Raw genomic sequence first — 26,792 nt, 5'->3', positions numbered from 1 at the left:
AAACACCAGGAGAGATAGAGCTGGCAGATTCAGATTACGCGACGGAGGAGTGACGTATATTAATGGGGACGGAGGGGGTGAGCCTGGACTGGGGGCAGCACCATTTCCAGAGAGATGGGCATTCCTTTATCTCTGGCTGTGATTATTAAAGGAACCAAGTGGTAAGAACGCTGCTTTCATTTGATCTGATGATTTACTGCCACTGGGGGAGGGATATGATTCCCCAAATCCTGATAGCAGATAAGCTCTGGCCACCTAAACGTACACTTCCTGTAGTGGAAATAACCAGATATCATTTTGAATTATTTTAAAATTTATACACCATTGAATGACAAAATGAGAGGTTCACTAAGTATAAACGCCCAATTACACATCATTTAAAAATACAACGCTAAAGGTCTTCACTGTCATCAACCTGCAGCAAGATCTTCCTCTCCTCTCCCCTCCCCTCTCCATCGCTGCTTCCCAGAGCCCCTCCCAGGCTGGCTGCTCACAGACATGTTGTTTCTGGCAAGAGGAGCAAGTTGGCTGCATGTGCAACAGAGACTCACCTTCCCCAAAACAGGGTGGCAGGGAAGGGAGTTATTCTACCGGACAAAGTAATGTCAATGGTGTACTTACAGGTACTATCTCCGACCATCCTGTCCTCACCACTGAATTTCCGGCACAGGTCCCCATTGGTAGGTCCAGTCAAGTAGATGTATTGATGGGTCAAGTTCACTGCGGTTAAATTCCAAGATTCCACGTTGTTGGCGAAAGGTGTTGTTGTAAAGTGAGGGGCACTCCAAGGAAGGAAATGCCACTTTGGACATGAGCTGGGGCGTTTGCACAGATCCAGCAGTTGTCCGAGGTCACTTGCTTGGCAATTTTTGAGACGAGTTTTGTGAAGAGAATCAGAACTTACAGGGTTAAACAGTTCTGAGTGACGTCTCACATTCTGAGGCGTGGTTATGTTCACATACGGGAGTGGTTTCTCTGTGTGTGAGTCTTCTTTCGGTTTTGACCAAGAGGCGAAAGATGTGTGCTATTTCGCCGGGATGATTTAAGATGTTTTGCTACACGATTAAAGACTGTTGAAGATAAGCAACAAGCCAGCGTACAGTCTGATTTATTACACACACATTGCAACAGTTTTCTACCGCTGCGGAGACTCTGCTGAAGGACGCTGACAGTGAGCCAAGCAAAGGGGTCCAGTGTGGCGCAGCAGAAAGTGTGCCGGACTCCATCATCAAGCCACAAGTTTTACGTAGGAATTGGAGTGCCAAGTGAAGAGGAGGTCTTCATTGGTAGGTATATTTGACACCCCGTTTGTTGGGGTGCTGTGCCTATGGGATGCAAGGGGTCTTGGCGGTATAGATAGGTTTGTAGCCAGTCCCCTGCACCTTTGTGGGCCAGTAGTGTCCCACTCTGTGGGTGCAGGGCCAGTAGTGGAGTGATACCAGCCTTCCAGGTAGGCTTTGCCCTCCCATGTAGAGGCCAGACCAATGTCCCATACACAGCAGAATATCTGTAGACAGACCCCTTGGAGGATAGTGGGTCGGGGTCGGGGTGTGGAGTCGACACGTTGGCAATGAAATCCATGGATCAGGCGGTGGGTTGGGTGATTCCGGTCTGTATAAACAGACTCTCCTCCCCCATTGTCCAGTAATGTCCAGTTAATTGGTTGGAAGACTCCGCCGTCAGAAAAACGTGTATAGGAGCCATTCAAGCATTGGGCTCAATTCCAAGTGTTATTGCGGGTTAGGATGAGTTTCTCTAGGAGGGTATAAGTTGGTGAGCAGATGAATAGTTCCTGGGTCTGGTGGGTTGTCAAGGTTGATAAGACCAAGTAGCAGAGGAGAACACGGGTTTCTGGAGAGCAAAAGTCAAAGTCACCCAACCGGTCTAATGACCCCTTCTTCACCATGTCCACAATTCCAAAATCCATGTGTTGTTGTTCAACTTGTAGTCCCGGACACCAGTGGTGTTGGGGGTTTGTGGGTATGGCAGTCTTGGAGTAGGGAAGAAAGGTAGTGGAAATGCAGGGTGTGAGGAGGAAAGATAAGAGGAAAAGCGGACTGGTACTGATGGAAATCATGGGGGATAGTAGGGGCGGTAGGATGAGGCGGGAAATGTAAGCTGTCAAAAGTGGCGGGTTGTCAGAGCGGCGAGTCAAACACGAGCTGTCAAACAGGAGCTGTCAAAGCGGCGTTGCTTTGCATAGTAGGAGGCAAATTGGGGGTCTCCCTTGATCGTCTGCGGTGGGAAGTTTTTCGGATGTCCGGTGGGTCGTTGTTGTAGGTGGAGCTGGTCCGGTCTGCTGAACTGGTCCGGTCTGTTGGGCTTGATCCGTGCCCCGAACTGGTCCAGTCTGTGGGAGGTCCTCAGAATCGCTGTCGTCCCTGGGTTGTGGTGGGGTGGCGTAGATTGTAGGGATGTCGTCCTGGTCTGTGGCGTCAGTGGGTGGAAGGGCAGCTTTGCAGCGTGTGTGGCCAACTTTTCCGCTACCTTAAGAGAAGTGGGGGTAGTCCGTAATACCTGATAGGGTCCCTCCCAGGTGGGTTCCAACGGCACCTTGTGGTAGGTCTTTGTCAATACCCAGTCGCCCGGCTGGAAAGAGTGGATCTTCTCATCCAGGGATATATTTTGACTCCCAGATGCATACCTGTGGAGAGTAATCAATTGCTTCTGGAGCTGGATTACATATTGAGTTAGTTCTGATTCTCCCACCTCTAGTTCAGAAGGGGGAAATTGGGTGTGGTACACAGGGGAAGGTCTCCCACAGAGTAGCTCATACGAAGAAAGGTTCAGGTTTCCCCTGGGGCACCCTCTTATGTTATGTAGTACCAAGGGGAGAGCATTGACGCACTTCAATCCGGCGGTTTTACAAAGTTTCCCTAATTGTGACTTGAGCTGCTGGTTCATTCTTTCAACCTGGCCGGAGGACGGTGGGTCGTACGGGGTATGCACTTTCCATTAAATTCCCAATGCTTTGGCTATTTGTTGGACCACATCCGATGTAAAATGGGATCCTCTGTCGCTGTCTGTGTGACTTGGGACCCCGAAAGGTGGTATGATTTCATGTAACAAGGCTTTTGCCACAACCTGAAGTCCACTTGCAGACTTTCCAATGGAAGAACAGCCCAAGGTCTAGCTCCCGGTGGGGTTCTGGCAGCGTGCTTTGGGTTGAAGGCATGACAGGTATGGCAATTTTAAACTGCAGCCTTTGCAGCGAGGGCTAGTCCTGGCGCATACCAGCAGCGTTTCATACTATCCACAAGCTTGTCCCTTCCCCAACGAGTACATTGGTGTAATATTCTTAGATGTTTTGGCACACAGAGTCTCGGCATCAAGAGTTTTTTCTCGGCGGACTTCCGGAGGCGGCGCGAAACAGCAATGGCGGTCCTCTTCGGTCTCTGAAGAGGGGCTCCGCGGAAAAGGGTCGTGCGCTGCGGCACAGCGACGACCCATCAAGAAAAACCACGGGCAGAGTGAGCTCGTGGCCGTGGGACTCGGCGGGCACCAGGAGCGACCCCAGAAACGGTGAAGGAACCCCGTAAGGGGCTCCGTAACGTGAAAGGGGGAGCGGTGCTGTGAGTTCATCGCTCTTTCTGCGGAAGCGAAGCCGCGCGGCTGCTGCTGATGAGCGCTGTCCTTTCTTCCTGGAACATCAGGCTCTAAAACTCCATACTCGTGAGTAAGGATTATAAGAATCTTTTGGGACTAAAATTTTTAAATTCGGCTGAAAACGGGAGACGAAAACAGGAAGTCCGCCTTCCGATTCTGCTTAAAGATCAAAGCAAAGACTCTGACAAGCGGGAAGCGCTTTGAAAAGGATTACAAAAGGAAGTTGCTTTAATCGTGCAAAATTTGAACTTATTTATTTAGAAGGGAAAAGGACCAGCTTTGTGTAAATGGATTTGATTTGAACTGGAACCTCTCCTCTATTTAGCGGATTATAAAAGTTGAAAAACCAAATCGCTGGGCTGCCAGGATAAAAGAACTGTCAAATTGCGGAAACTGTATCTAAAGGTGGAAGTGCTACTGTTGAGCATTGTTGGATACAAATAAGAAATTGCTACTTGCATCACTACTGAAACCTTGTTTTACTTGGGGAAAGCTCTGCAAATTTAAAGGGACATTGAAGGTGCCTCTTTAATTCTTTTTTTTTTTTTTTGGATTGCTGTTTAATGGTGGAAAAAGTTTCTTCCTTCCTCTGAATTACAGGGGAGCTCCCTCTAGTGGATTTGGGATTAATAAGTCTCTGGGAACTGCATATTATTTGGACTATCTTCTGGGTGGTTGTTTATATTTTGGACTGTCTTTCCCATGGGATTTACAATTTGACCTTGACGCATAGACAGCTGTGGAATGAGTGGCACAGGGAAAACAAGGGTGGCCAAGACGAAAGCAAAACAATCTGTACAGCAACTGCTACAGACAACGTTGACTGTTCAGCCACGTAGATCATCTGTTCCTACTATTTTAACACTGCAAGAAGGAGAAGTTGTTCAGCCAGCTCAAGAGCCAGCTCCAGAGGATATGGCTTCAGGAGGGACTGATCCAATTTCTAAACAAATTCTGGAACAGCTGGCAGCTTTAAATACAAAATTTGATCAAGTTACAACCACTATCAATAAACTGACTGAGCAAGTCTCCCAAAATACACAAGTAATTGGGAACCTCCAAACAACAACTGCAGAAAATCGCAAACTGGCTGAGGAAGCAAATCAAAAAGCAGAACAAGCTAATAAGAAGGCCGAGGAAGTAAGAAGGGAAGTAAGGCCATTGTGCAGGCAAATTAATGAACAGCAGGCCTATCTGTCTATGGTGGAATTGAAAAATCAGGAAAATAATCTTAGATTAAGAGCAATACCAGAACTTGAACAAGAAGATTTGATTGGTTTTTTGACATCAGAATTATCAAAGTTCTGGGGCATAGAAGAAGATAAGGACTTTAAAATTGTCACCGCTTTTAGACTGGGAAGAGTGGTGAGGAAGGACAGATCTAGAGATTGCCTGATCATTTTGAGATCTAGGCAAGAAAGAGACAAAATATTAGGCCTACATTTTAAAAAACCACTGGTGATCCAGGGTAAAAAAGCAGAAATCTACAGAGACATACCGAAACAACTTTTGGATTTAAGAGCTACATATACAGATCTAGCAAGACTACTGAGAAACAACTCAATTTCCTATAGGTGGGAGTTCCCCCAAGGACTATCTTTTAATCTCAAAGGAAAGAAAGTTAAAATTAGAACAGCAGAGGACCAACAAAAGTTCCTGAACGACTACGGGGAGGACCTTCGGAAGGGAGTAGCAGCAGCTTGGCCACCACCTCCGCCTGAATCAACACCTGGGCCATCTCCGGGTCTGGACGAAAAGGAAGACACATCTCTATAGGACTTATAGATTGATCCAGGATGTCTCTGCAGCTTCTTAGCTGGAACATAAATGGTGGGAATTCTCCGGAAAAAAGAAGAAGGATCTTTCATATATTGAAAAAAGAACAATTGGACATTATTTGCTTGCAGGAAACGCATGTGACTAGGCTCCACAGGAAAGTGTTAATTAACAAAAGACTAGGCCAAGAATTTATTTCATCAGACAAAGTCAAAAAAAGAGGCGTAGTGATCTATGCAAAGGAGAACCTGTCACCGAAATTTCTATTTAAAGATGAGCAAGGAAGAATTTTGGCAATTGAGATACAAACACAAGGAGAAAAATTTTTGATAGTAGGAATCTATGCACCAAATGAGGGGAAATCGGAATTTTACAAGAAGCTGCATGAGACAATGCTGGACTATCTGGACTATACCAACATCATTATGATGGGAGACATGAATGGGGTGGTCTCTACTCATATGGACAAGTCACAGAACCAAAATTTAACTAAAGATGGTAGACTACCTAAAACTTTCTTTGAACTAACTGACAGTATGGATTTGATTGACATTTGGAGGACAAAGAACCCCCTAGGTAAAGAAGGAACATTCTTTTCTGAGGCTCACCTGTCATGGACAAGAATCGACCAAATATGGACAACTAGAGGGCTGGCTCCCAAGACTAGAAAAGTGGAAATCTGCCCAAAAACCTGCTCCGACCATAACGCTCTGAAAGTGGAATTGAGACTTACTCCAATCGGTTCCTTCAGATGGAAAATGAATGACATCCTACTAAGAGATCAGGAGATTGTAAAGAAGGCCCAAAAAACTTTAAAAGACTATTTTGAAATCAACCTGAACACCTCGGTGGAAAAGAGAACAATCTGGGACGCAAGTAAAGCAGTAACGAGAGGGTTTCTGATACAACAGAATACGATCAAGAAAAAACTCTGGAATGGAAAAAAGGACAAGATATTAGAGAAGATAAGAGATGGAGAGAAAAAATTGAGATTAAAACCAAAATCAAAAGAGATTCTAAGAGAAATTAAGTTCCATCAAGCACAATATGCGAAATTGATAAATCAAGAAGTGGAATGGAAAATTAAACAAATGAAACAAAGATCATTTGAATCGGCGAACAAATGTGGGAAACTGCTAGCATGGCAGTTGAAAAAGAGACAAAAATTGAACTTTGTCACCAATCTGGAGGTTGAAGGGAGAAATATACAGAAACCAGAAGAAATTAGAAAGTGCTTCCAGAGAACATTATTGACATTTTGGAACTTTTGCAAACTAACATCAATACTAAAGCAGTGTTAATTTTCATTGATGCGGAGAAGGCCTTTGATAACATCTCCTGGAAGTTTATGAAGAAAAATTTGGAAGGGATGGGAGTTGGACGGGGGTTTGAAAATGGTATAGAAGCAATCTACTCAGAGCAAAAAGCTAAATTGATAGTGAACAATGTGGTGACAGAAGAGTTTAAAATCGAAAAAGGAACACGACAGGGGTGCCCCTTATCCCCTCTTTTATTCATTTCAGTCCTGGAGGTGCTTCTGAGTATGATTAGGGAGGACCGGTTGGTACAAGGAATACAGGTCAGAGTGAAACAATATAAATTGAAAGCTTTTGCAGATGACTTGGTTTTAACATTACAGGACCCAGAATCTAGTACAAAAAGAGTTTTAGAACTGATTCATGAGTTTGGTCGGGTGGCGGGATTTAAGTTGAACAAGCAAAAAACCAAGGTCTTGGGGAAAAACTTGACACCTTTAGAAACAGATGAATTTCAGAAGGAAACCGAATTAAATGTGGTTAAAAAAGTGAAATACCTGGGGGTCAATTTGTCCTCCAAAAATTTGAATTTATTTAAAGATAATTATGAAAAATGTTGGTCTGAAGTTAAAAAGGATTTAGAAACTTGGTCAAGACTGAAACTTTCCTTGTTGGGCCGAATTGCAGCTATAAAAATGAATGTATTGCCAAAGATGCTGTTTTTGTTTCAGACCCTACAGATCGTGGACAGAGTGGAATGTTTTGGTAAATGGCAGAAGGATATTTCTAAGTTCGTTTGGCAGGGCAAAAAGCCCCGAATAAAATTTAAAATACTAACTGATGCAAAAGAAAGAGGGGGGTTTGCCCTGCCAGACTTAAGGTTATATTACGAAGCTGCAGCCTTCTGCTGGATGAAGGATTGGTTACTTTTGGAGAACACTGATGTCCTAGATCTGGAAGGGTTTAATAACTCTTCGGGTTGGCATGCATATCTGTGGTACGACAAGGTAAAGATTCATAAAATGTTCAAAAACCATATTGTCAGGAAAGCGATATTCATGGTCTGGACAAAATATAAAGACTTATTAGAAGGTAAGACCCCGAGGTGGCTATCACCAGCAGAGGCCAAGGCCCAAAAAAAAACCTAATATGGAGGTTGGTTGGCCGAAATATGGAGAAATCATAGAAAGAATTGGAGAAAATTGGAGGTTGCAGAGCTATGAAAAACTAAAGAATAAGGTGCAAGATTGGTTTCATTATGCTCAAATACAGGAGGTTTTTAAGTTGGATAAAAAACAGGCTTCCAGGTGGAAAAATCGAAACTAGAGACAGAATTGTTAGAACCAAAGACTAAGGTACTTTCGAGAATGTATAACTTGCTGCTTAGATGGAACACTCAGGACGAGACAGTTAAATCAGCCATGATAAAATGGGCTCAGGACATTGGGTACAACATTATGTTTGAAGACTGGGAAAGGTTATGGACCACCGGAATGAAATTTACGGCATGTAATGCCTTGAAAGAAAATATTATGAAAATGATATACAGGTGGTACATGACCCCAGTCAAGCTTGCTAAGATATATCATTTGTCTGATAATAAATGTTGGAAATGTAAGGAGGCTGAAGGGACATTCTTTCACCTCTGGTGGACTTGCCCAAAAGTGAAGGTCTTCTGGGAAATGATTTATAATGAGCTAAAAAAGGTGTTTAAGTACACCTTTCCCAAGAAACCAGAGGCCTTCCTCCTGGGCATGGTCGGCCAAAAGGTGTTAAAGAAGGACAGAACTTTTTATATGTATGCAACAACAGCAGCAAGAATACTTATTGCAAAATACTGGAAGACACAAGATTTGCCCACACTGGAAGAGTGGCAGACGCAATTGATGGACTATATGGAATTGGCTGAAATGACTGGCAGAATCCGAGATTTGGGAGAAGAAACAATGGAAGAGGATTGGAAAAAATTTAAAGACTATTTAGAAAAATATTATAAGTTATATGAATGTTAAGAATTTGCATGACGTGGAAAATTTAGCTTCAGCAATAATATTTGGCGATAGGGGAAATTAAGTCATAAACACTAAAGGACTAATGTGTAAAGTAATATTATATTTATCTTAAGGCAAAGTAATCTGACAATAAGTATTTTAAACACAAAATATAACTATTTGAAAGTACAAAGGAATGCATGAAACAAGGTAACAATTTGCTGATATTTTTATTGTAAAGAATGCAGGGTGTGGGAGATGTGCGGAAGTCCGGTTGGTCATGAGAAAAGGTTTTGGAAAGATGGTTGTTGTTTTTTCTTTCTTTCTTTCTTCTTACTGTTCTCTTTTGATATATCTGACGTTACATTTGTATCTGGAAAAAAAATGCAATAAAAATATTTATTAAAAAAAAGAGTTTTTTCTCGGGGAGGTACCAAATGCCGCCTTTTAAAACAGCCCCCTGTTCCCTCCATCCCTCTAGTTCTTCTGGAGTCACTGTTTTATACATTAGTTCGAAATCAACATCAGAAGGTAATGGTGCTCCCTGGAATCCATTGTCCGGTGGTAGGGGCCATAAAGTCGCTTCCTGTGCTGCCTGATCACGCATCGGTTTCTGACTGGGATCAGATCCTTTCCCTTTGTGTCTGCTTTACAGTGCACCACCACCTTGGCATCGGGAAGGTGTGTGGAGTTCACCAGGCACTCGACTAAAGTTGCATGGGCAATGTTTGTGCCTGCAGCTGTTAAGAAACCCTTCCGGAGTCAAATTTGACCTGTGGCATGCACCAGTCCGAAATAATATCTCGAGTCCATGTAGATCATAATTCTTTGTCCTGCCCCCATTTCACAGGCTCTGATAAGGGCAATTAGTTCTGCTGCCTGTGCGCTATATCTGGCCTGAATGGGGCATGCTTCTAGAATGTCAGTCTCAGTTACTACTGCATAACCACTTTTGCGCTCCTCTCCCACTACCTTGGAGCTCCCATCTGTATCTATGATGAGGTCCGGATCTTCCAAGCGAAGGTAGTCCAGATCCTCTCATGGTTTTTCAGCATGGCGAACTACTTGGGAGCAATCATGGTGTGGCAACCCATCATCAGGGAGAGGTGGGAGAGTCGCTGGGTTAAGGGAATTTACCCTTTTGATCGTTACGTCTGAGGGGCTCAGGAGGATGGCTTCATACCTATTTAGTCTCTGTGTGGTGAAACATTGCCCCCCCCCCCCGTAGGTTAAAGAGGGTGGCCACGGCATGGGGAACGTTTATGGTCAGGTCGTGTCCGACTACAGTTTCTTGTGCCTTCTCTAAAAGTAGTGCAGCTGCTGCTGCCACTCTGAGGCACCCCCATTCCCCATTGCAATGGTATCTAACTGGAGGCTGTAATAGGCAACTGGTCTGTTCCTTCCTTGGAATGGCTGTGTGAGGACACCTGAGGCCACTCCTTTATTTTCAGGTATGAACAAGGAGAAGGGCAACCGATAATCGGGGAGCCCGAGGGCAGGGGAGGATCTTAACTCCCGTTTGATGGATTCAAAGGATTCAAGTGCCTCCACAGACCGCATGAGTTGTTCTGGGGCATCATCATGAGTCATGGCGGTGAGGGGACGGGTGAATTCTCCATATCGGGGGATCCAGGCGCGGCAGAACGCACTCATTCCAATGAAGCCTCTAAGTTGCCTTTTTGTCTTGGGGAGGGGTAGTTTTGTTATGGCCTCTATCCTGTCTGTTGTTAAGGCACGGGTTTCTTTTCCTAGGATGTGACCAAGGTATTTTACTTCCCTTTAGTAATACTGTCTTTTCTTTGGGGATACCTTGTGTCCTTTATGCGCTCATGCCGTGAGAAGAGCTATGGTGTCCAGTTTACAAGATTCCAAGTCCCGCCCACATGGTAAGATGTCATCAACGTACAAAAGGAGGGCGGACCCTTTTGGGAGGGTGACGTCTAGCAGATCCTGATATAGTATAGTGGAGAAGATTGCTGGAGATTCCACATAGTCCTGGGGCAACCGCGTCCATGTTAATTGTCCGGCTTGCCAGATGAAGGCAAAGAGGAATTGGCTTTCTACATCCACTGGGAAGTTGAAGAAAGTGGAACGTAAGTCAATAACGGAGTAAACTACAGTTCCCTCCGGAATTGAGCTCAGGAGGTGATGAGGATTTGCCACCACAGCGTGGCGGGGAATGACAAAGGAGTTCACAAGTCTCAAGTCCTGCCATTTTACAGGGTTCATGTGTGGTTTGTGGACGGGGAGCAAAGGGGTGTTACAAGGGGAAGCGCAGGGAACTAGAACTCCCATTTTTAAGACTTCCTCTATCATCGGAGTAAGTCCTTCTATTGCTTCCGTTGGTAATGGGTATTGTTTGGTACAAGGAAAAGGCAGGTCTTTCCTGTAGTTCACCTCTACTGGGGTGGCGGACTCCAACCGATGTGGATTCAGTTCCCCACAGCCGGGGGGGGGACTCCATTTAGGAGCTCAGGGGGAAGATCCAGATCTTTATTATTCGTCTCTTGTAAGATTCCTTGGAAGTTGAAGATAGATTCATTGGGGATATACAGGTAAATCCCCTCCTCCACATTGGATGGTGGCATTTAGTTTGACGGGGCTAGAAGTTAATAAAAAAAAGTGTGCTTAATGGACAAAGGTCCAACTGACACTTTGGCAGCCTTGGAAAGGGGGCAAACTCTAGGAATCCCGTCCAGTCCCATTACAGTCCTGGTTTCCTCTCCTGGGGTCAAGTGACTATTTGTGAGAGTAGAATAGGTGGCCCCCGTGTCTAGCAGACAGTCGTAAGATTGTAGGATCTGAGGGTGATAGTTGTAGAATAGGACAAAGGAAAGGAAAAGAGGCGGGATCTGCTTCTGATTGTCAGTAGTCATTGTATTCCTCCATTACCATTTTGTGGGAAGGGTTGGCAGGGCGGTTTGTATGGTTGAAAGGATTGGTGTTCTTGGGGAGAGTCCTAGGTCGCGGTAAAGGAGGAGGAAGCGCCCTTTGGGGCTGCATTTGGGAGGAGTTTCCCTGAGCCTGGGGTTAGCCGGTTCCCTGTATTCCAGCCTCAGTGTCCTTGGCTCTCTATAGTCTGATCTCCCGGGCCTGGATTCTTGGTGCCCGGTTAATAATGGGCAGTTCCTTCTGATGTGTCCTTCCTCACTGCAATGGAAACAGACACGTCTGTCTGGCTGTTCATGTCCTCTTCCCTTCTGCCTCTCCCTAGGAGGGGGAACCCCGATTGTGTAAACTAGCACTCGTGGGGATTCTCCCCTCTGGTCCTTCCTTTTTCGTTCATCTCTTGAATTAAAAACTGACTTGGCAATAGAGAGGATCTCATTTATTGTTTTCCTGTTGTAGCTGAGGTGTGCGTTTAATGCCTTCCGTATGTCGGCTGTGGCTTGGTCTTTAAAGAATCCCTTAACAATAATCTCATGTTGTAGACTTTCAGGGTTGACCCCACCCCAGGTTTTGATTGCGAACACCAATCGGGTATAATAATCGGAAGGGTGTTCATCGGGTCCTTGTAGGATGGCTTGGACTTTAGTCCAGTTTACTGTTCACTGTCCTGCAGCTTGCAAGCCATCCAAGATAGCTTTCTTGAATATCTTCAAACCCCATATACCCCCGGTTGTGTTATAATCCCAGGCAGGGTTGTTCAGGAGGTTTTGGGCTGTCAAAACGGGCATATCAGTGGGTCTGTCTGCTTGATAGTCAGGTCTGCTCAAAGCTTCCCCTGCCTTTACTAGTATTTCCCTCTTCTCAGCTTCATTAAAAAGGGCTCCTAATAACATGTGCATGTCAGCCCACATCGGATTATGAGTGGAAAAGATAGTGGCTCCTTGTCGATGGCATTTATCGGGGTCATCTCGGAGGGAGGGCATTTTATCCGACCAGTTCATTAAATCGGAGGTGAGGAAAGGCTGGTGGGTGAAAACAATGTGAGGCAGGTCTCCTGCTCTTGCCAGGGGTATGGGTAGTGCTCTGAGGGGCAGCACGGCCTCTACTTCTCCATTGACTAAGTTATTTCTGTGACAAGTTCTCCTAGAGAGTGGTTCTTCACCTTCCTTATCTGAAGGAGCCCCCGCAGGCAGAGCATTCGGGTCAGGATTAGCTTGTTCCCCCACCTCCTGGCGCATTCTGGAGAAGGTTGTTTGAGCTGGGATTTGTAGGTTTTGGGAGAGATCAGGGGCAGGATTCCCCGGGCTGTCTATGGCTCCTGCCCCGGCTCCGGCTCTGGCTCCTGGTCCGGATGGCAGGGGTCCCATTGGTTCAGGGTAGTAAAAGGGGATGAGGGGCCTATCTAACTGTTCCTCTTGCATCCTGATTTCATCATAAGGAGGGGGTCTGGCGGTCCCCAGTACAGCCATCTGTCAAGCAATCTGTGCTTGCTTACATTTAAAGAGTTCGTGGGCTTCCACGAAGGCATTTAGGTAGTAAAGCTGTCGGGTGTTTTCATCAGCTAAGTAGGATCTAAGTGCTTGCATCTTCGTAACGTTAAAAGAGCCTTGAGGTGGCCATTGAGACCCTGCCTCTAGGTGATGGATAAAAGCCACCCATGAAAAGTTACAAAGGTCTCTCAATTTGGACTTGGAAAGACCCTTTCGCCCCTTTAAACTTTTCCAGGTGGAGATGACAAACTGGAAAGCCATATCAGAATCCTCTCTGGGGCAAAAAGGCTTCATGGAAGCCTTGTTGCCAGGAGGAGTCCAGCTATGGTTCTTGGAAGGTTGAGCTCCAATTTTCCTTTTATACTGAGGGGGGGTTGCTCAATAACAAACTATACAAGGAGATACACAAACAGATACAAGAAAGGGACAAAGAGGTGGGGAGAGAAAAGAATGTCCTATCAGTATTCAGTCTAACACTCAGGTGCCCCTCGTGGCCCTTTCTGGGCAAACTCCGACGGATTGGACCAGAGAAGGCTAGCAGAAATCTAAAACCAGGCAATCCCTGTGTACAATTAAAACCACGGGCAACTGGCCTGCAAACCACAGGTCTCTTAACCCGGAAAAACCACAGATCCAGAATTCACTCAGAGCTGCTCATAAAACTAATCCTAGTGCGGGGCCCTGTCTTCTTCGGTGAACCTCCCACTCTACCGTCCACAACAACCTCCTTCCTGAACTCAAATGCTAGATTCGGGTTTCTCTAGTGGACACTTGCACATCGCAATGCCAGATTGGGACCCGAGAAAACAAAAGTTTGGAAAAGAACAAACAACCTTGCGTTCTCACGTACACGAGTCATCCCAACAAGGGTCATCGTGCCAGAGGTGCGGCTTCGTTTGATTTAAGGAGAAAAGAAGCGTATAGGAGTAGGTAAAGTCCCTTCGACCTTCTCTGGCCGTAGTCTGAAGGATAGGGTAGAAGGGTATTGTTCAGGAAAGTGGTGAGTTTTCCACGACCCTTTCTGGGCAAACTCTGATGGATCGGGTCGAGGAGAGAGAGAAAAAGGTTTCCCATGACCTTCTCTGGCCGTACTCCGAGGGATCAGGTCGGGGAGTGGGAAAAAAAGGAAAGCTTTGGTTGTCGTGGAGATGTTATCCTTCCACACACACCCCTCCCAGTGCACTAATTTCAAACCATACTCACGTCCTGGGAACATCCCTCGTGGATCCCAGGATCCTTAGTTGGCCAGCTTGACCTTGCCTTTGCTCCTCCTAGCTGAGCCTTTGGTGACAGTTGATTACCTCCCACAAAGGGAAGGCAGGGAGAGAAAAGGGATCTCTGGGCTAAGGTTGCCCAGTGGCGCCCGATCCCCTCTATTTCCCCCCTCGTCTTCATAGGAGAACCAAGAGTCCCTGAGCACAGTCGCCAAACTGTTAAGGGAGAAATCCGAGGGCTCCCTTGGACAAAAAGCAAGGACACCAACCAGGAAAATTGGAGCAAAACAGCAGCCAGTAGGCTTGGTCTTTATTGAGACTATCCCGACAGGACTCCAACTCACTGCAAGACAAAGCAAGATGGAAGTCCCAAACAAAAGAAGACCCCAGCTTTTTTTAGTTACTCATTCCCCATGCTACACCCCTAACACTACATCATAATTACATCATGACTACATCATTGATACATCACAAAGAGGAGGGGTTGATGTGGTAACCTGACTGTCCTGTCACCTGTCCAGTTCCTCCTTTCCCCCTCCCCATGAGTACATTCCAGAGGACAAAGAGGAGTTCACAGTTTCCTGCTCCCAGAGAGAAGGGCTGGTCACTGTCCTTTGTTTTGGTCTGTACTGAATCCACTTCCATATGCAAGTTCTTTGTAAGCGAAATGGTCCACTTTCTGGCACCATCAATGTGGGCACGCCCGCTGGGGTGGGCTCGCTGCGGACGTGTTGGTACGCTTGGGGGCTTATGGCTGCCCTGTGTCAAGCCTCCCCCTTTGTTAGTCCTTCTTCCAAGGTGCAGAACAAAAGTGGAACGGTACAGATCCGATGTACAGCTGAATTTCTTTGAATTTATAACAGAAACACTACAGAGGTAAAAACACTTTCGCTCCAAGAGGAAACACTTGGATACATTCGGATAGGATAAGTCACAGTCAATTAAACCCAGATACATTGTATTAGCAGCTGTCAATAGTTACTGAGAGGTAGACGTCGGCCATGCAGTACCTGCTTGGTCGCCACAAGGGGCGCTAGTCCGTTACACTCATTGGCTGGAGCGCAGCAGTTTATTTGCATAGGGAACTGGTCTACCTGTATTGAAAATAGCAAATGGGCTTCCGTGGGGATAGACTTACGATTCAAGTGCTTCCTTATTTACGGAAGGCTTTTCAAATAAAGTTTATTAAAGGAAGTGGTGTGTGTGTGTGTGGTGTGTGTGGTGTGTGTGTGTGTGTGTGTGTGTGTGTGTGTGTGTGTGTGTGTGGTGCTTGTGCAACTGAATGGTTGGGGGAGGGGTTCCTGCAACAGGCCAAACTCTGCCCTCCCCCCTTGATTTATGCCAAATATTAGAGCAGCATTGCAAACATGTTTTCCTCCAGCTCTGCAGCTACTGCTTGAGGCATTCAAGACACCAGAAAGTTATCTAGGTGAGATTTCTTCCACTTATAATTATCAAAATCATAGTGATTTCTTCTTCTAAAAGCCCAAGAGATATTTCTGGAGATTGCATCTGAAGCACCAACAGCATGACATTATTAATTGTACCTGGACTGGAAAAGAAATGTTGGGGACAGAGTGAGTGAAGACTGGAGCAGGTGAAGGGCTGGAGGGGAGAGGGTAGCCAGAGCTGAGCCCCCCACCCCACCCCAGGAAAGCCTCTGCAGCTTTGGTCTTGCGAGAGTCTTGTGATTCTCCTGCTTGGCTGGGTCAGGAAGGAAGAGGAGCCACACACGTAGCAGATGTGAAGGAGGCAGAGCCAGGATGAGATCCCTGCTGCTCCTGCTGCTAATTTGCTCCCAAGGAGTCTGTGTGAAGCAGAAGGCAAAATGCCCCTTGAATCTGATCAGAGATGAAATTGATGCTCGCAATTACTACCAACCTGGAGACTTTCTCATTGGTGGAATCGTATCTCCACAATATATTTTGGAACATAATCCATATGTCTTTAACCAGACACCCTTCACCAACCATTTGATGTAAGTAATTCTTTACCTAGGAATGTAAAAGTCTTTAACCTTCCCTGGTCCCTATCTCTGAAGGAGAGAGCCCCTATCTCACGGCTGGGGAGTCTGAAACTGATGCTCGCAATTACTACCAGCCTGGAGACTTTCTCATTGGTGGAATCGTATCTCCAAAAGATTTTTTAGAATATGATCCCTATGTCTTCTCCCAGACACCCTTCACCAGGATTGTGGAGTAAGTAATTCTTTACAGAAGGATGTCAAAGTCCTTAAGGGACCCTGGTCCCTACCTCTGAAGGAGAGAGCCCCTTTCTCAAGAGTCTGGGGTCCTCCAGAGATCGCTGGATTACAACCCCCTCTTGCCTGACCGACCCTTGGCCTTGATGGTTGTTGGTGGTGTTGTTTGAATTTATACATATCCCTATACCCGGGGGTCTCAGGGCAGTTCACAGAATAAAATCAAGATATAAAACCACAAAATACCTGAGAAAAATAAAAACAACAACCCAATTGCTGCCCCACCGGGGCTGATGGGAGGTGGGGTCCAGGAAAAGATTTCCCCCAAAGCCTCTCCCAGTTCCTTGCATCTTCCCAAGTAAAATACTCTCCTTCTCTTGCTCCTGGGTTGCTTTTGGAGGCTGGTGACACAAGAATGCAAGAGAATCTGGTCAGGGATCAAAGGGATCCCCTGGATTATCCCACCTGCAGGAGGGAGGTGAGGAGGCATGAGACTCAGGCAGTTTCCAAGGTGCCAAGTTTTGATTTATCACTATTCTATTTGTACAATTTATAAACTGCTTCATCAGAATTGTCTTTAAGGAATGTAGCAGTTTTGAGAATGAAATGCTAAGATCTTCCAGGTGACATTTGTTAGCTGAAGAACGGGAAAGATATGCTTTCTACAAAATGAAGAAATAAACAATAGAAGTCAGAAGACTCCCATGCTATGGAGTCAGATCTCTAAAAAAGAACAATTCTTCTTCTTCTTCTTCTTCTTCTTCTTCTTCTTCTTCTTCTTCTTCTTCTTCTTCTTCTTCTTCTCTCATTCTCTCATTCTCTCATTCTCTCATTCTCTCATTCTCTCATCCTCATTTCTAAGTAAAGTTGTTTTGAGATCTTGGACTAACTAACCCACTGGTCACAAAACACCACCTCTACACTCCTGGATTGGAGAACAAATCTCCAAATCTTTATTGTATAATTGGCAGGAAAGGGTTGGATATAAATGCAATAAGATAATTTAATAGAGACTAATCTTTGTGGATAATATTTTTTTATCATTCACCTGTGAAGAGGGTTTCAGTCTTTTAAATTGGTCCATTCATTGCAGCGACGCATCTAAGTTCTACTGGCACATCTTCTCCTTCCTGTTCACCATCCAGGAGATCAACCGGGATCTCAGGCTCCTACCCAACATCACCCTTGGCTACAACCTCTATGAGAACTATTTTGATGCCAGGATGACTTCAGATGCCATGCTAGAGCTGCTTGCAGGCAGCGGAAGAAACATTCCCAATTATCACTGCGGAGAAGGGAATCCCCTTCTGGCTGTTCTTGGAAGGAGTGATTCTGACATCTCAAAGGAGATTTCCACCATGTCAGGCATCTACAAAATCCCACAGGTGTGAATGGGACAGGGGGCATGGAGGGACACAGGAGGAAACTCTACTTTCTCCGTGGGGGAGTTAAGTGGGAAAACCCTGAGCTATGTGCTGGCCATCCGGCCAAGGCTTTTCCCACCTGCCTTGCCCCACCTTCCAGCCCTGAGCTGCTGCCATGGACATTATCTGCATGTGCCTTTTAGTGAACTGAAACGAGAGAGAGATCATGAGTCCTGCGGTGGGGAAACTGGGTGCATGAATTCAAGAGTGCACAGTTCATTCCTGGTTGCTGGTTTGTTGAGGGTGTTAATATTGTTCCATAGATTATACATACTGTGCTATTTCGTTAATCATATATTGTTACTTTTGTTGAACTTGTACTGTTGTTTTGTTAAGAGTGTCTTATAGAACATAATTGTTTTACTGATGATTTGTAAATTATTCTATATGAATTATGTTGTATTTGTGATGTTCTATTACGTTTTTGCTGTTCATGAGCCGCTTTGTGATTTTTGTGAATGAAAAGCAGCACAGAAATATAATAAATGGAATGGAATCCATATTCTTTTTTGAACGTACTGAGCCTTTTCCTACTTGGCCCCCACCTGACAGGCAAAGTACTGGCAAGGGGAACCAGGCAGGCAGGGAGCATCTTTCTCCATTCACTTCTTAGTATCAAACGAAACAGACAGAGAACCACACAGTATGTTCCCTCCAGGCTGGAGCTGTTGCCCAGTGTGCCCACCCCCCTTGCACCAGCTTGCTTTCTGCATATCAGACCCCTCCTGCTGCCTATGGTGGCGGCCAAGGGACCCCTTCTGCCTCTGGGTCGTTTTCTGCTCTGTGATGTGGGTGAAACGCCTGGTTTTAGAGGAAGGAGGAAGATCTAGCAGGCTCCCAAGGGACCTAGTCTCAACTGGCTCAGATCTTGTCTCCACTGCATCTGACTCCTGTCTCTCTTCAGGGCTGGTGAATCTGCTCCCTTGCCCTTCTTCCTCACCTTCCAACATTCCCCAGCTCTTTTCTTCTTCTGGGCTGTGTCCTTTTCCCACCACCACAAACCTGGCTCCATGCTGTCTTCCTCTGCCCCCTCCCTTGAGGGTCTCCACCTCTTCTTCTCATCTGAACAGTTCCTGACACCACCAGATGTTTCGGAATAAAATGCCCATTGGCCCCACCAGCACAACTGTGGTTAGATATTAATCATTTCAGATTACTAAATATCTACTCCCTTCCTGAAAGCAAAACAATTACTCTTTCCTTTCTTCACCAGCTCAGTTATGGCTTCACAGCCCAGGTTCTTGAAGATAAAACACAGTTCCCTTTCCTCTACCAGATGCTCCCCAAAGAGGAAAGTCTGTTCCAGGGGATCATGGAGTTACTCCTCCATTTCGGATGGAACTGGATTGGTCTCTTGGCTCCAGACAATGACAGTGGAGAAAAGTTCGTGAGGACTATGACACCTCTGATGATCAGAAATGGGATCTGCATTGCCTTCTCAAAAATATATACAGAAGATGATTTATATCAACTAATGGACCCAAGTGAAGCTGTTATCAACAGGAGACAAGTTGGGGTATTTGTTTGCTATGTAACTCATACAAAGGAAATTTTCTTAATAATGGAAACATGTATGAGTATTGAGGAATATTGGAAGAAGGAAATACCGGCAACAGTCTGGATCACAACTGCTTTCCAGGACATCAACGTTAGCTTGACTTTCTCTCCTAGGTACATCCAGTACATTCATGGTGCTCTCTCTTTCGCAGTTAAGACCAGGATAAGGAGCACCAAACAGGGTTATGATGCATCACTGTTCCATAATTTTTTCCTTTTTTGGAGTGTAGCATTTCACTGTTCATATTCCAAGCATGTTTTATCCCCGAAAGGCCGGATAAGATGCAGAGAGAAGGAGGGACGGGAGTCTTTGCCCCAAGAGGAGATTGAGAGCGCTCTGTCTGGAGACAACTATGGCACTTACATCAATGTTCAAGCGGCAGCCCAGGCCTTAAATGCTGCGTTTTCATCTAGACCACGGCGGGTGCTGATGGTGGGAGAAGGAGCCCAATGGGAACAGGGAAGGCTTCAGCCATGGCAGGTATTTCCTTAGGCAATTTGTTTTTTAAAAGGAAAATGATTTTATTGCCTTTTGTATTAATCTTATTTATTATTTGTATTAATCTTACTTTGGAGATCCACTTGCTCCAAGTGAGAAACAATGAAATGCTGATGTTTTCCCTGTCATTCCAGCTCCACCTTTTCTTAAAAGAAATCCAGTGTTTGAATACTTCCAGGGGCACAATGTGTTTGGATGAGAATTGGGAGCTGCCTCCTGACTTTGATATTCTGAATTGGGTGATGTTTCCCAATAAGTCTCGTGCTCTAGTGAAGATTGGCAGTGCAAGTAGAGAGGCATCTACTGGCATCAAGTTCACCATCAACCCAGAAGCCATTGAGTGGCCTGAGAAGTTTCACAAGGTAGGGGATGTTACCCAGGAAGAAGGCTAGGAGATCCTGCTCATGCTCTTCCTGGAGCCACTCCTGCAAAAGGGGGACCAATGGTGTCCTTTCCACCCAGTTTCAGCTGCCAGCGCTGCTCCTTCTTGCCACAGCAGCTGAGAGGGGAGAGGAATCTGGAGGCTCAAGAATGCGCTAGCGCCCAGGCATCCTGAGAAAAGGCAGACTATGTTTCCCAGCCAGGTCCCTCTCAGTCCACCTGGGGAGGAAAGCCAGCAGCACCCAGTCGTCTTCTCTTCTCCTCTCCTCTCCTCTCCTCTCTTCTCCTCTCTTCTCTTCTCTTCTCTTCTCTCTTCTTCTCTCTCTCTCTCTCTCTCTCTCTCTCCTTCCCACACCTTCCACACACCCCAGCATCAAAGGAGGCTGGCTTTCTCTAACTCTTTCTCTAAGTCTTACACCCCGGCGTGTGTACCTTGTGGTTTGGCATGTGGGACATTATCCAAATCCTAAAGTTTGGCAAAACCACATTAAAGCCCTGAACAGCCAATTGGTACAATAAAACCTCAAATATTTAAAACTTCTCTGTCTAGGACTGCCTTCTAAAAGTCAGCTAGTTACTTATTTCCTTGACATCCCATGGGAGGTTGTTCCACATGGAAGTCGCCACCAATGAGAAGGCCCTCTGCCTGGTTCCCTGTAACGGGACTTCTCACAGGGAGGGAACCGTCAGAAGGCCCTTGGAGCTGGACCTCAGGGTCAGGGCTGGATAAAGGGGAAGGAGACACACCTTCAAGCGTACAGGGCCAAGTTTGTTTAGAGCTTTAAAGATCAGCACCAACATTTTGTTGTTGTTTTTTAAATGATATTTATTAAGTTTTCAAAGAAAAAAAAATTACATAGATAAAAAGAATAGAGAGAAAACAAAAAGAAAAATACCAAAAAAGAAAAATACAAAATACAGAAAAAAGATAAAAAAAATTTAAAAAGAAAACACATCAATCTTTCCATATCATATATTCATATCCTTGTTTCCCTGACCTCCTCACACCTCCCTTTTTTGTATTCCAATTCAATTAGTTAATTCAGCAATTTCTTTCCCTCTTTATTTTATCTTAATCCTTTAACTTAATATAATATAACTTTGAGTTCTACCTGTTAATAATCCATTTTTCATACACCTTTATAACATTGCTGCTTAAACCACTTAACTTCACTCTGACATCATTCTAACATTCATTAATTTTGCAATATTTCTGTAAATAGTCTTTAAATTTCTTCCAATCTTCTTCCACCGACTCTTTTCCCTGGTCTCGGATTCTGCCAGTCATTTCAGCCAGTTCCATGTAGTCCATCACCTTCATCTGCCATTCTTCCAGGGTGGGTAGATCTTGCGTCTTCCAATACTTTGCAATAAGTATTCTTGCTGCTGTTGTGGCATACATAAAGAAAGTTCTGTCCTTCTTTGGCACCAATTGGCCGACCATGCCCAGGAGAAAGGCCTCTGGTTTCTTCAAGAAGGTATATTTATATACCTTTTTCATTTCATTATAAATCATCTCCCAGAAAGCCTTGATCCTTGGGCACGTCCACCAAAGGTGAAAAAATGTACCTTCAGTTTCCTTGCATTTCCAACATTTATTATCGGGCAAGTGATAGATTTTTGCAAGCTTGACTGGTGTCATTTACCACCTGTATATCATTTTCATAATATTCTCTCTTAAGGCATTGCATGCCGTAAACTTCATACCTGTGGTCCATAACTGTTCCCAGTCAGCCATCATTATGTTATGTCCAACATCTTGTGCCCATTTAATCATAACAGATTTCACCGTTTCATCCTGTGTATTCCATTTCAACAGCAAGTTATACATCTTTGACAAAATCTTAGTTTTGGGTTCTAACAGTTCTGTTTCTAATTTTGATTTTTCCACCTGGAAGCCAATTTTCTTGTCCAAATTATATACCTCCATTATCTGATAATAATGAAGCCAGTCTCGCACTTTGTTTTTTAATTTCTCAAAACTCTGCAATTTCAGTCTATCTCCCTCTTGTTCCAAAATTTCCCAATATTTCAGCCATTTGAGCTCCATATTGAGCTTTTTCTGAGCTTTCGCTTCCATCGGTGACAGCCACCTTGGGGTTTTGTTTTCCAGTAAGTCCTTATATCTTATCCAAACATTAAACAATGCTTTCCTGACAATGTGGTTTTTAAATGCTTTATGTGCTTTGACCTTGTCATACCACAAATATGCATGCCATCCAAATACATTATTAAAACCTTCTAAATCCAAAATGTCTGAGTTCTCAAGAAGCAGCCATTCTTTCAACCAGCAAAAGGCTGCTGATTCATAATAAAGTTTAAGGTCTGGCAGGGCAAATCCACCTCTTTCCTTTGCATCTGTTAGTATTTTAAATTTTATTCTAGGCTTCTTGCCCTGCCAGACAAATCAAGAGATATCTCTCTGCCACTTCTTGAAACAGTCCATTTTGTCCAAAATTTGCAAAGTTTGAAACAAAAACAACATTCTAGGCAATACATTCATTTTTATCGCAGCAATACGGCCTAGCAGTGAAAGCTTCAAATTTGACCAAATTTCTAAATCTTTTTTCACTTCAGCCCAACATTTTTCATAGTTGTCTTTGAATAGGTTCCCATTTTTTGCTGTCATGTTAATCCCCAGGTATTTCACTTTCTTAACCACTGTTAAACCTGTCTCATTCTGAAACCTCTCTCTCTCAATCGGTGTTAGATTTTTCTCTAAAACCTTAGTTTTTAACTTATTCAGTTTGAATCCTGCAGCCTGACCAAATTCTTGAATCAGTTCCAAAACCCTTTTAGTACTAGATTCTGGCTCCTGTAACATCAATACTAAGTCATCTGCAAATGCTCTCAACTTGTACTGTTTAACTCCGACTTGTATACCTTTAACCAACTGGTCTCTTCTAATCATATTCAACAGGACCTCCAGAACCGATATAAAAAGCAATGGGGAGATTAGGCAGCCTTGTTGTGTCCCTTTTTCTATCTTGAATTCTTCCGTCACCACGTTATTTACAATTAATTTAGCCTTTTGTTCTGAATAAATTGCACTTATACCGTTTTCAAAGCCTTGGCCTACCCCCATCCCCTGTAGGTTCTTCTTCATAAAACTCCAAGAAATATTGTCAAAGGCTTTCTCCGCATCCACAAATATCAAAACTGCCTTGGTATTTATGTTCACTTGTAATTTTTCTAAAATGTTGATTATATTTCTCACATTATCAGACAAATGTCTACCCGGGAGAAAGCCTGCTTGGTCTTTATGGATCTCTTCCATTAATACTTTTTTTAGTCTTTTAGCCAAAATGTCTGCAAAGATTTTGTAATCCACATTGAGCAATGATATGGGGCGATAGTTCTTAAGCTGCGTCCTTTCAGTCTCTGTTTTCGGTACAAGTGTAATATACGCTTCTTTCCACGACTCTGGTGCCCTTTTCCCACCCATTATTTCGTTACAGACTTCCTTCAAAGGTTGTACTAACCATTCTGAATTGTATATAAATGTGTGATATAAAACTTGCATGAACAAACGAACAAAGAGATGCTTCTGTGCAAAAAGTGGACAGGGTCAGGGGGAAAAGAGATCCTATTCGGTCATTTCCAAACTGTCAAAATTCATTGACAGTGCATTATATAGTTCTTTCCTAACAATATGATTTTTAAAAGCTTTATGAGCTTTAACCTTGTCATACCATATATATGCATGCCATCCGAATACATTATTAAAACCTTCCAAATCCAAGATATCAGTATTCTCAAGAAGTAGCCAGTCTTTCATCCAGCAGAAGGCTGCTGATTCATAGTACAGTTTTAAGTCCGGCAGGGCAAACCCCCCTCTTTCCTTTGCATCAGGAATTTTATTCTGGGTTTTTTGCCCTGCCAGACAAACTTCGAAATATCTTTCTGCCACCTCTTGAAGCAATCCATCTTATCCACAATTTGCAATGTTTGAAATAAAAATAACATTCTAGGCAATACATTCATCTTAATAACAGCAATTCGGCCTAACAAGGAAAGCTTCAAATTTGACCATATTTCTAGATCTTTTTTTACTTCTGTCCAGCATTTCTCATAGTTATCTTTAAATAGATTCACATTCTTAGATGTCATATTAATCCCCAAGTATTTCACCTTCTTAACCACATTTAATCCTGTTTCATTCTGGAACCTCTCCCTTTCAATAACTGTTAGATTTTTCTCCAATACCTTAGTTTTTTGTTTGTTCAGCTTAAATCCTGCAACTTGACCAAATTCTTGAATTAATTCTAAAACCCTTTTCGTACTAGTGTCTGGCTCTTGTAAAGTAAGTACCAAGTCATCTGCAAAAGCCCTCAATTTGTACTGTTTAGCTCCGACCTGTATCCCTTTAACCAGCTGGTCCCTTCTAATCTGTACCTTCTTATCTTTATGGTTAGGCCGTGCCTCGTTCCAGGTGCAGCAAAATATGTCAACCTGGATTTGCAAAGGTGGTTCCAGAAGGAAAGCCTGTTTGCTGCTATGCTTGTGATCCATGTGCGGAAGGAACCATGTCCAACCAAGAAGGTGGGTGAGAAGGATTACAAGAGAGGAAGCATTTTTGCCCTTTGCAAAAAAGGAACAAAGAATTGCTTGCCACACTTTACCTCTTTACACATTCTTATTTCCGGAGCACAGGTGGTCATGGATGTAAGGGATGCTGAAGCCACTCTTTTCCTCTTCCTCAGATGCAGAACGTTGCACCAAATGCCCAGAAGATCAGCATCCAAACAAGGTCAGAGATCAATGTGTCCCCAAGATTATCACCTTCCTGGCTTATGAAGACCATCTGGGGATCACCTTAGCTTCCATTGTCCTCTTCTTATCTTCTACAGCAGGAATTGTGTTAGGAATCTTCATTAAATACAAAGAAACCCCAATAGTCAAAGCCAACAACCGGGACCTCTCCTACATCCTGCTCGCCTCCCTCCTGCTTTCCTGTTTGTCCTCCTTCCTCTTCATTGGGCAACCAAGAAGAGCGACCTGCCTCCTCCGACAAACGGCCTTCAGCATCATCTTCTCTGTTGCTGTTTCTTCTGTCTTGGCCAAGACCATCACGGTGGTGCTGGCCTTCCTGGCCACAAGGCCAGGGAACAGGGTGAGGAGATGGCTAGGGAAGAGTCTGGCCAACTCCATTGTCATCTCCTGTTCTGGTGTGCAAGTTCTCATCTGCACCATCTGGCTGGGCTCTTCTCCCCCATTCCCAGAGCCCGACATGCACTCCCAGGCGGAAGAGATCATCTTGCAATGCAACGAAGGCTCTGTGGCCATGTTTTATGTTGCCCTTGGCTACCTGGGCTTCCTGGCTGCCATCTGCTTCATGGTGGCTTTCCTAGCCAGGAAGCTGCCTGGCTCCTTCAACGAAGCCAAGCTGATCACCTTCAGCATGCTGGTCTTCTGCAGTGTTTGGGTGTCTTTTGTGCCCACCTACCTGAGCACCAAGGGGAAGTACATGGTGGCCGTGCAGATCTTCTCTATGTTGGCCTCCAGTGCTGGGCTCCTGGGCTGCATCTTCCTCCCCAAGTGCTACGTTATTCTGCTGAGGCCTGATCTGAATACAAAGGAGCACCTGACCACAAGGACTTAAGATGGCATCGGATTCTTTCAGTATTCCATGTTGATTCTACCCAGCACTGCAGAAAGGAAACACACATAGTTGTTTTTAGATTAATGCTCCATCGATATAAATCTCTCTTTATTTTGCATAAGTCATGAATGATGAAAATGAACCTAGAATAACTGCCACGACTACAAGCTCTTGGACTGAAAATCTTTTTCACAGGCTGATTCCAACAAGATACCTTAAACGTCATGTTGTTGTTTCTGCTCCTGATCCTCATCTGGGTCATCCTGGCTGGTTCTGGAGGACAGTATGGATTTGGATCAGTTGTATGCAGAAGGGCATAGTGTTAGGATATTTCCGTTCCACCTTAAGAGGGAGCAGGCTTTGTGAGTCAGAGAGCCTACGCATGTCCTGTTCACAGGATGCTTATGTTTCCTATTGCTTTCGTTTCTCTCTCTGTCGGAGACACTGACACAGGCAGTCATGTCTTTCTTTGTTCTGATCAACAGAGGCTGCAGAGGGTAGAAGCTGGGGAAGATTGGAAGAGGAAGAAGAAGAAGCACCAGCGAGAGACAGCTGACAGACTCGGTGTCTTTGGAAAGCATTCCTGACACACACACCCTTCTCACAAGACAAGGCAGGCATTGAGCATAGTAGAACAGAGAGCCCCACCCCCTTTATCTTCTGTTGTGATTATGTTTCTCACATTATCAGACAAATGTCTACCCGGGAGAAAGCCTGCTTGGTCTTTATGGATCTCTTCCATTAACACTTTTATTAGTCTTTTAGCCAAAATGTCTGCAAAGATTTTGTAATCCACATTGAGCAATGATATGGGGCGATAGTTCTTAAGCTGCATCCTTTCAGTCTCTGTTTTCGGTACAAGTGTAATATACGCTTCTTTCCACGACTCTGGTGCCCTTTTCCCACC

At 44.5% G+C, this 26,792-nt stretch overlaps 1 protein-coding gene across 1 annotated transcript; it reads left to right on the top strand.

The window, feature by feature from the left end:
- The first annotated feature begins 91 nt into the window (after window positions 1-91).
- LOC308569937 (vomeronasal type-2 receptor 26-like) lies at window positions 92-26,200 on the top strand. The gene is made up of 6 exons (XM_081164203.1): window positions 92-161; window positions 17,516-17,807; window positions 19,060-19,884; window positions 20,037-20,264; window positions 24,699-24,825; window positions 24,987-26,200. Exons 1-6 carry the CDS (start codon window positions 115-117, stop codon window positions 25,883-25,885), a joined length of 2,418 nt encoding a protein of 805 aa, XP_081020329.1. The 5' UTR covers window positions 92-114; the 3' UTR covers window positions 25,886-26,200.
- The last annotated feature ends 592 nt before the right edge of the window (window positions 26,201-26,792 follow it).

Source organism: Podarcis bocagei (assembly GCF_964188305.1).
Source record: "Podarcis bocagei genome assembly, chromosome: 12".
In the NCBI taxonomy this organism is placed as follows: domain Eukaryota; kingdom Metazoa; phylum Chordata; class Lepidosauria; order Squamata; family Lacertidae; genus Podarcis; species Podarcis bocagei.
The sequence above is the reverse complement of the archived record's forward strand: the minus strand, read 5'-3'. Positions and strand labels throughout refer to the sequence as shown.

Bases quoted from the DNA above. Each gene is read 5' to 3' on its own strand.
- LOC308569937 (XM_081164203.1), top strand. From the start codon at position 115: ATGGGCATTCCTTTATCTCTGGCTGTGATTATTAAAGGAACCAAGTG. The intron at 162-17,515 runs GTAAGAACGCTG...CATTCATTGCAG, and splicing joins ATTATTAAAGGAACCAAGTG to CGACGCATCTAAGTTCTACT. The intron at 19,885-20,036 runs GTATTTCCTTAG...CTGTCATTCCAG, and splicing joins GAAGGCTTCAGCCATGGCAG to CTCCACCTTTTCTTAAAAGA.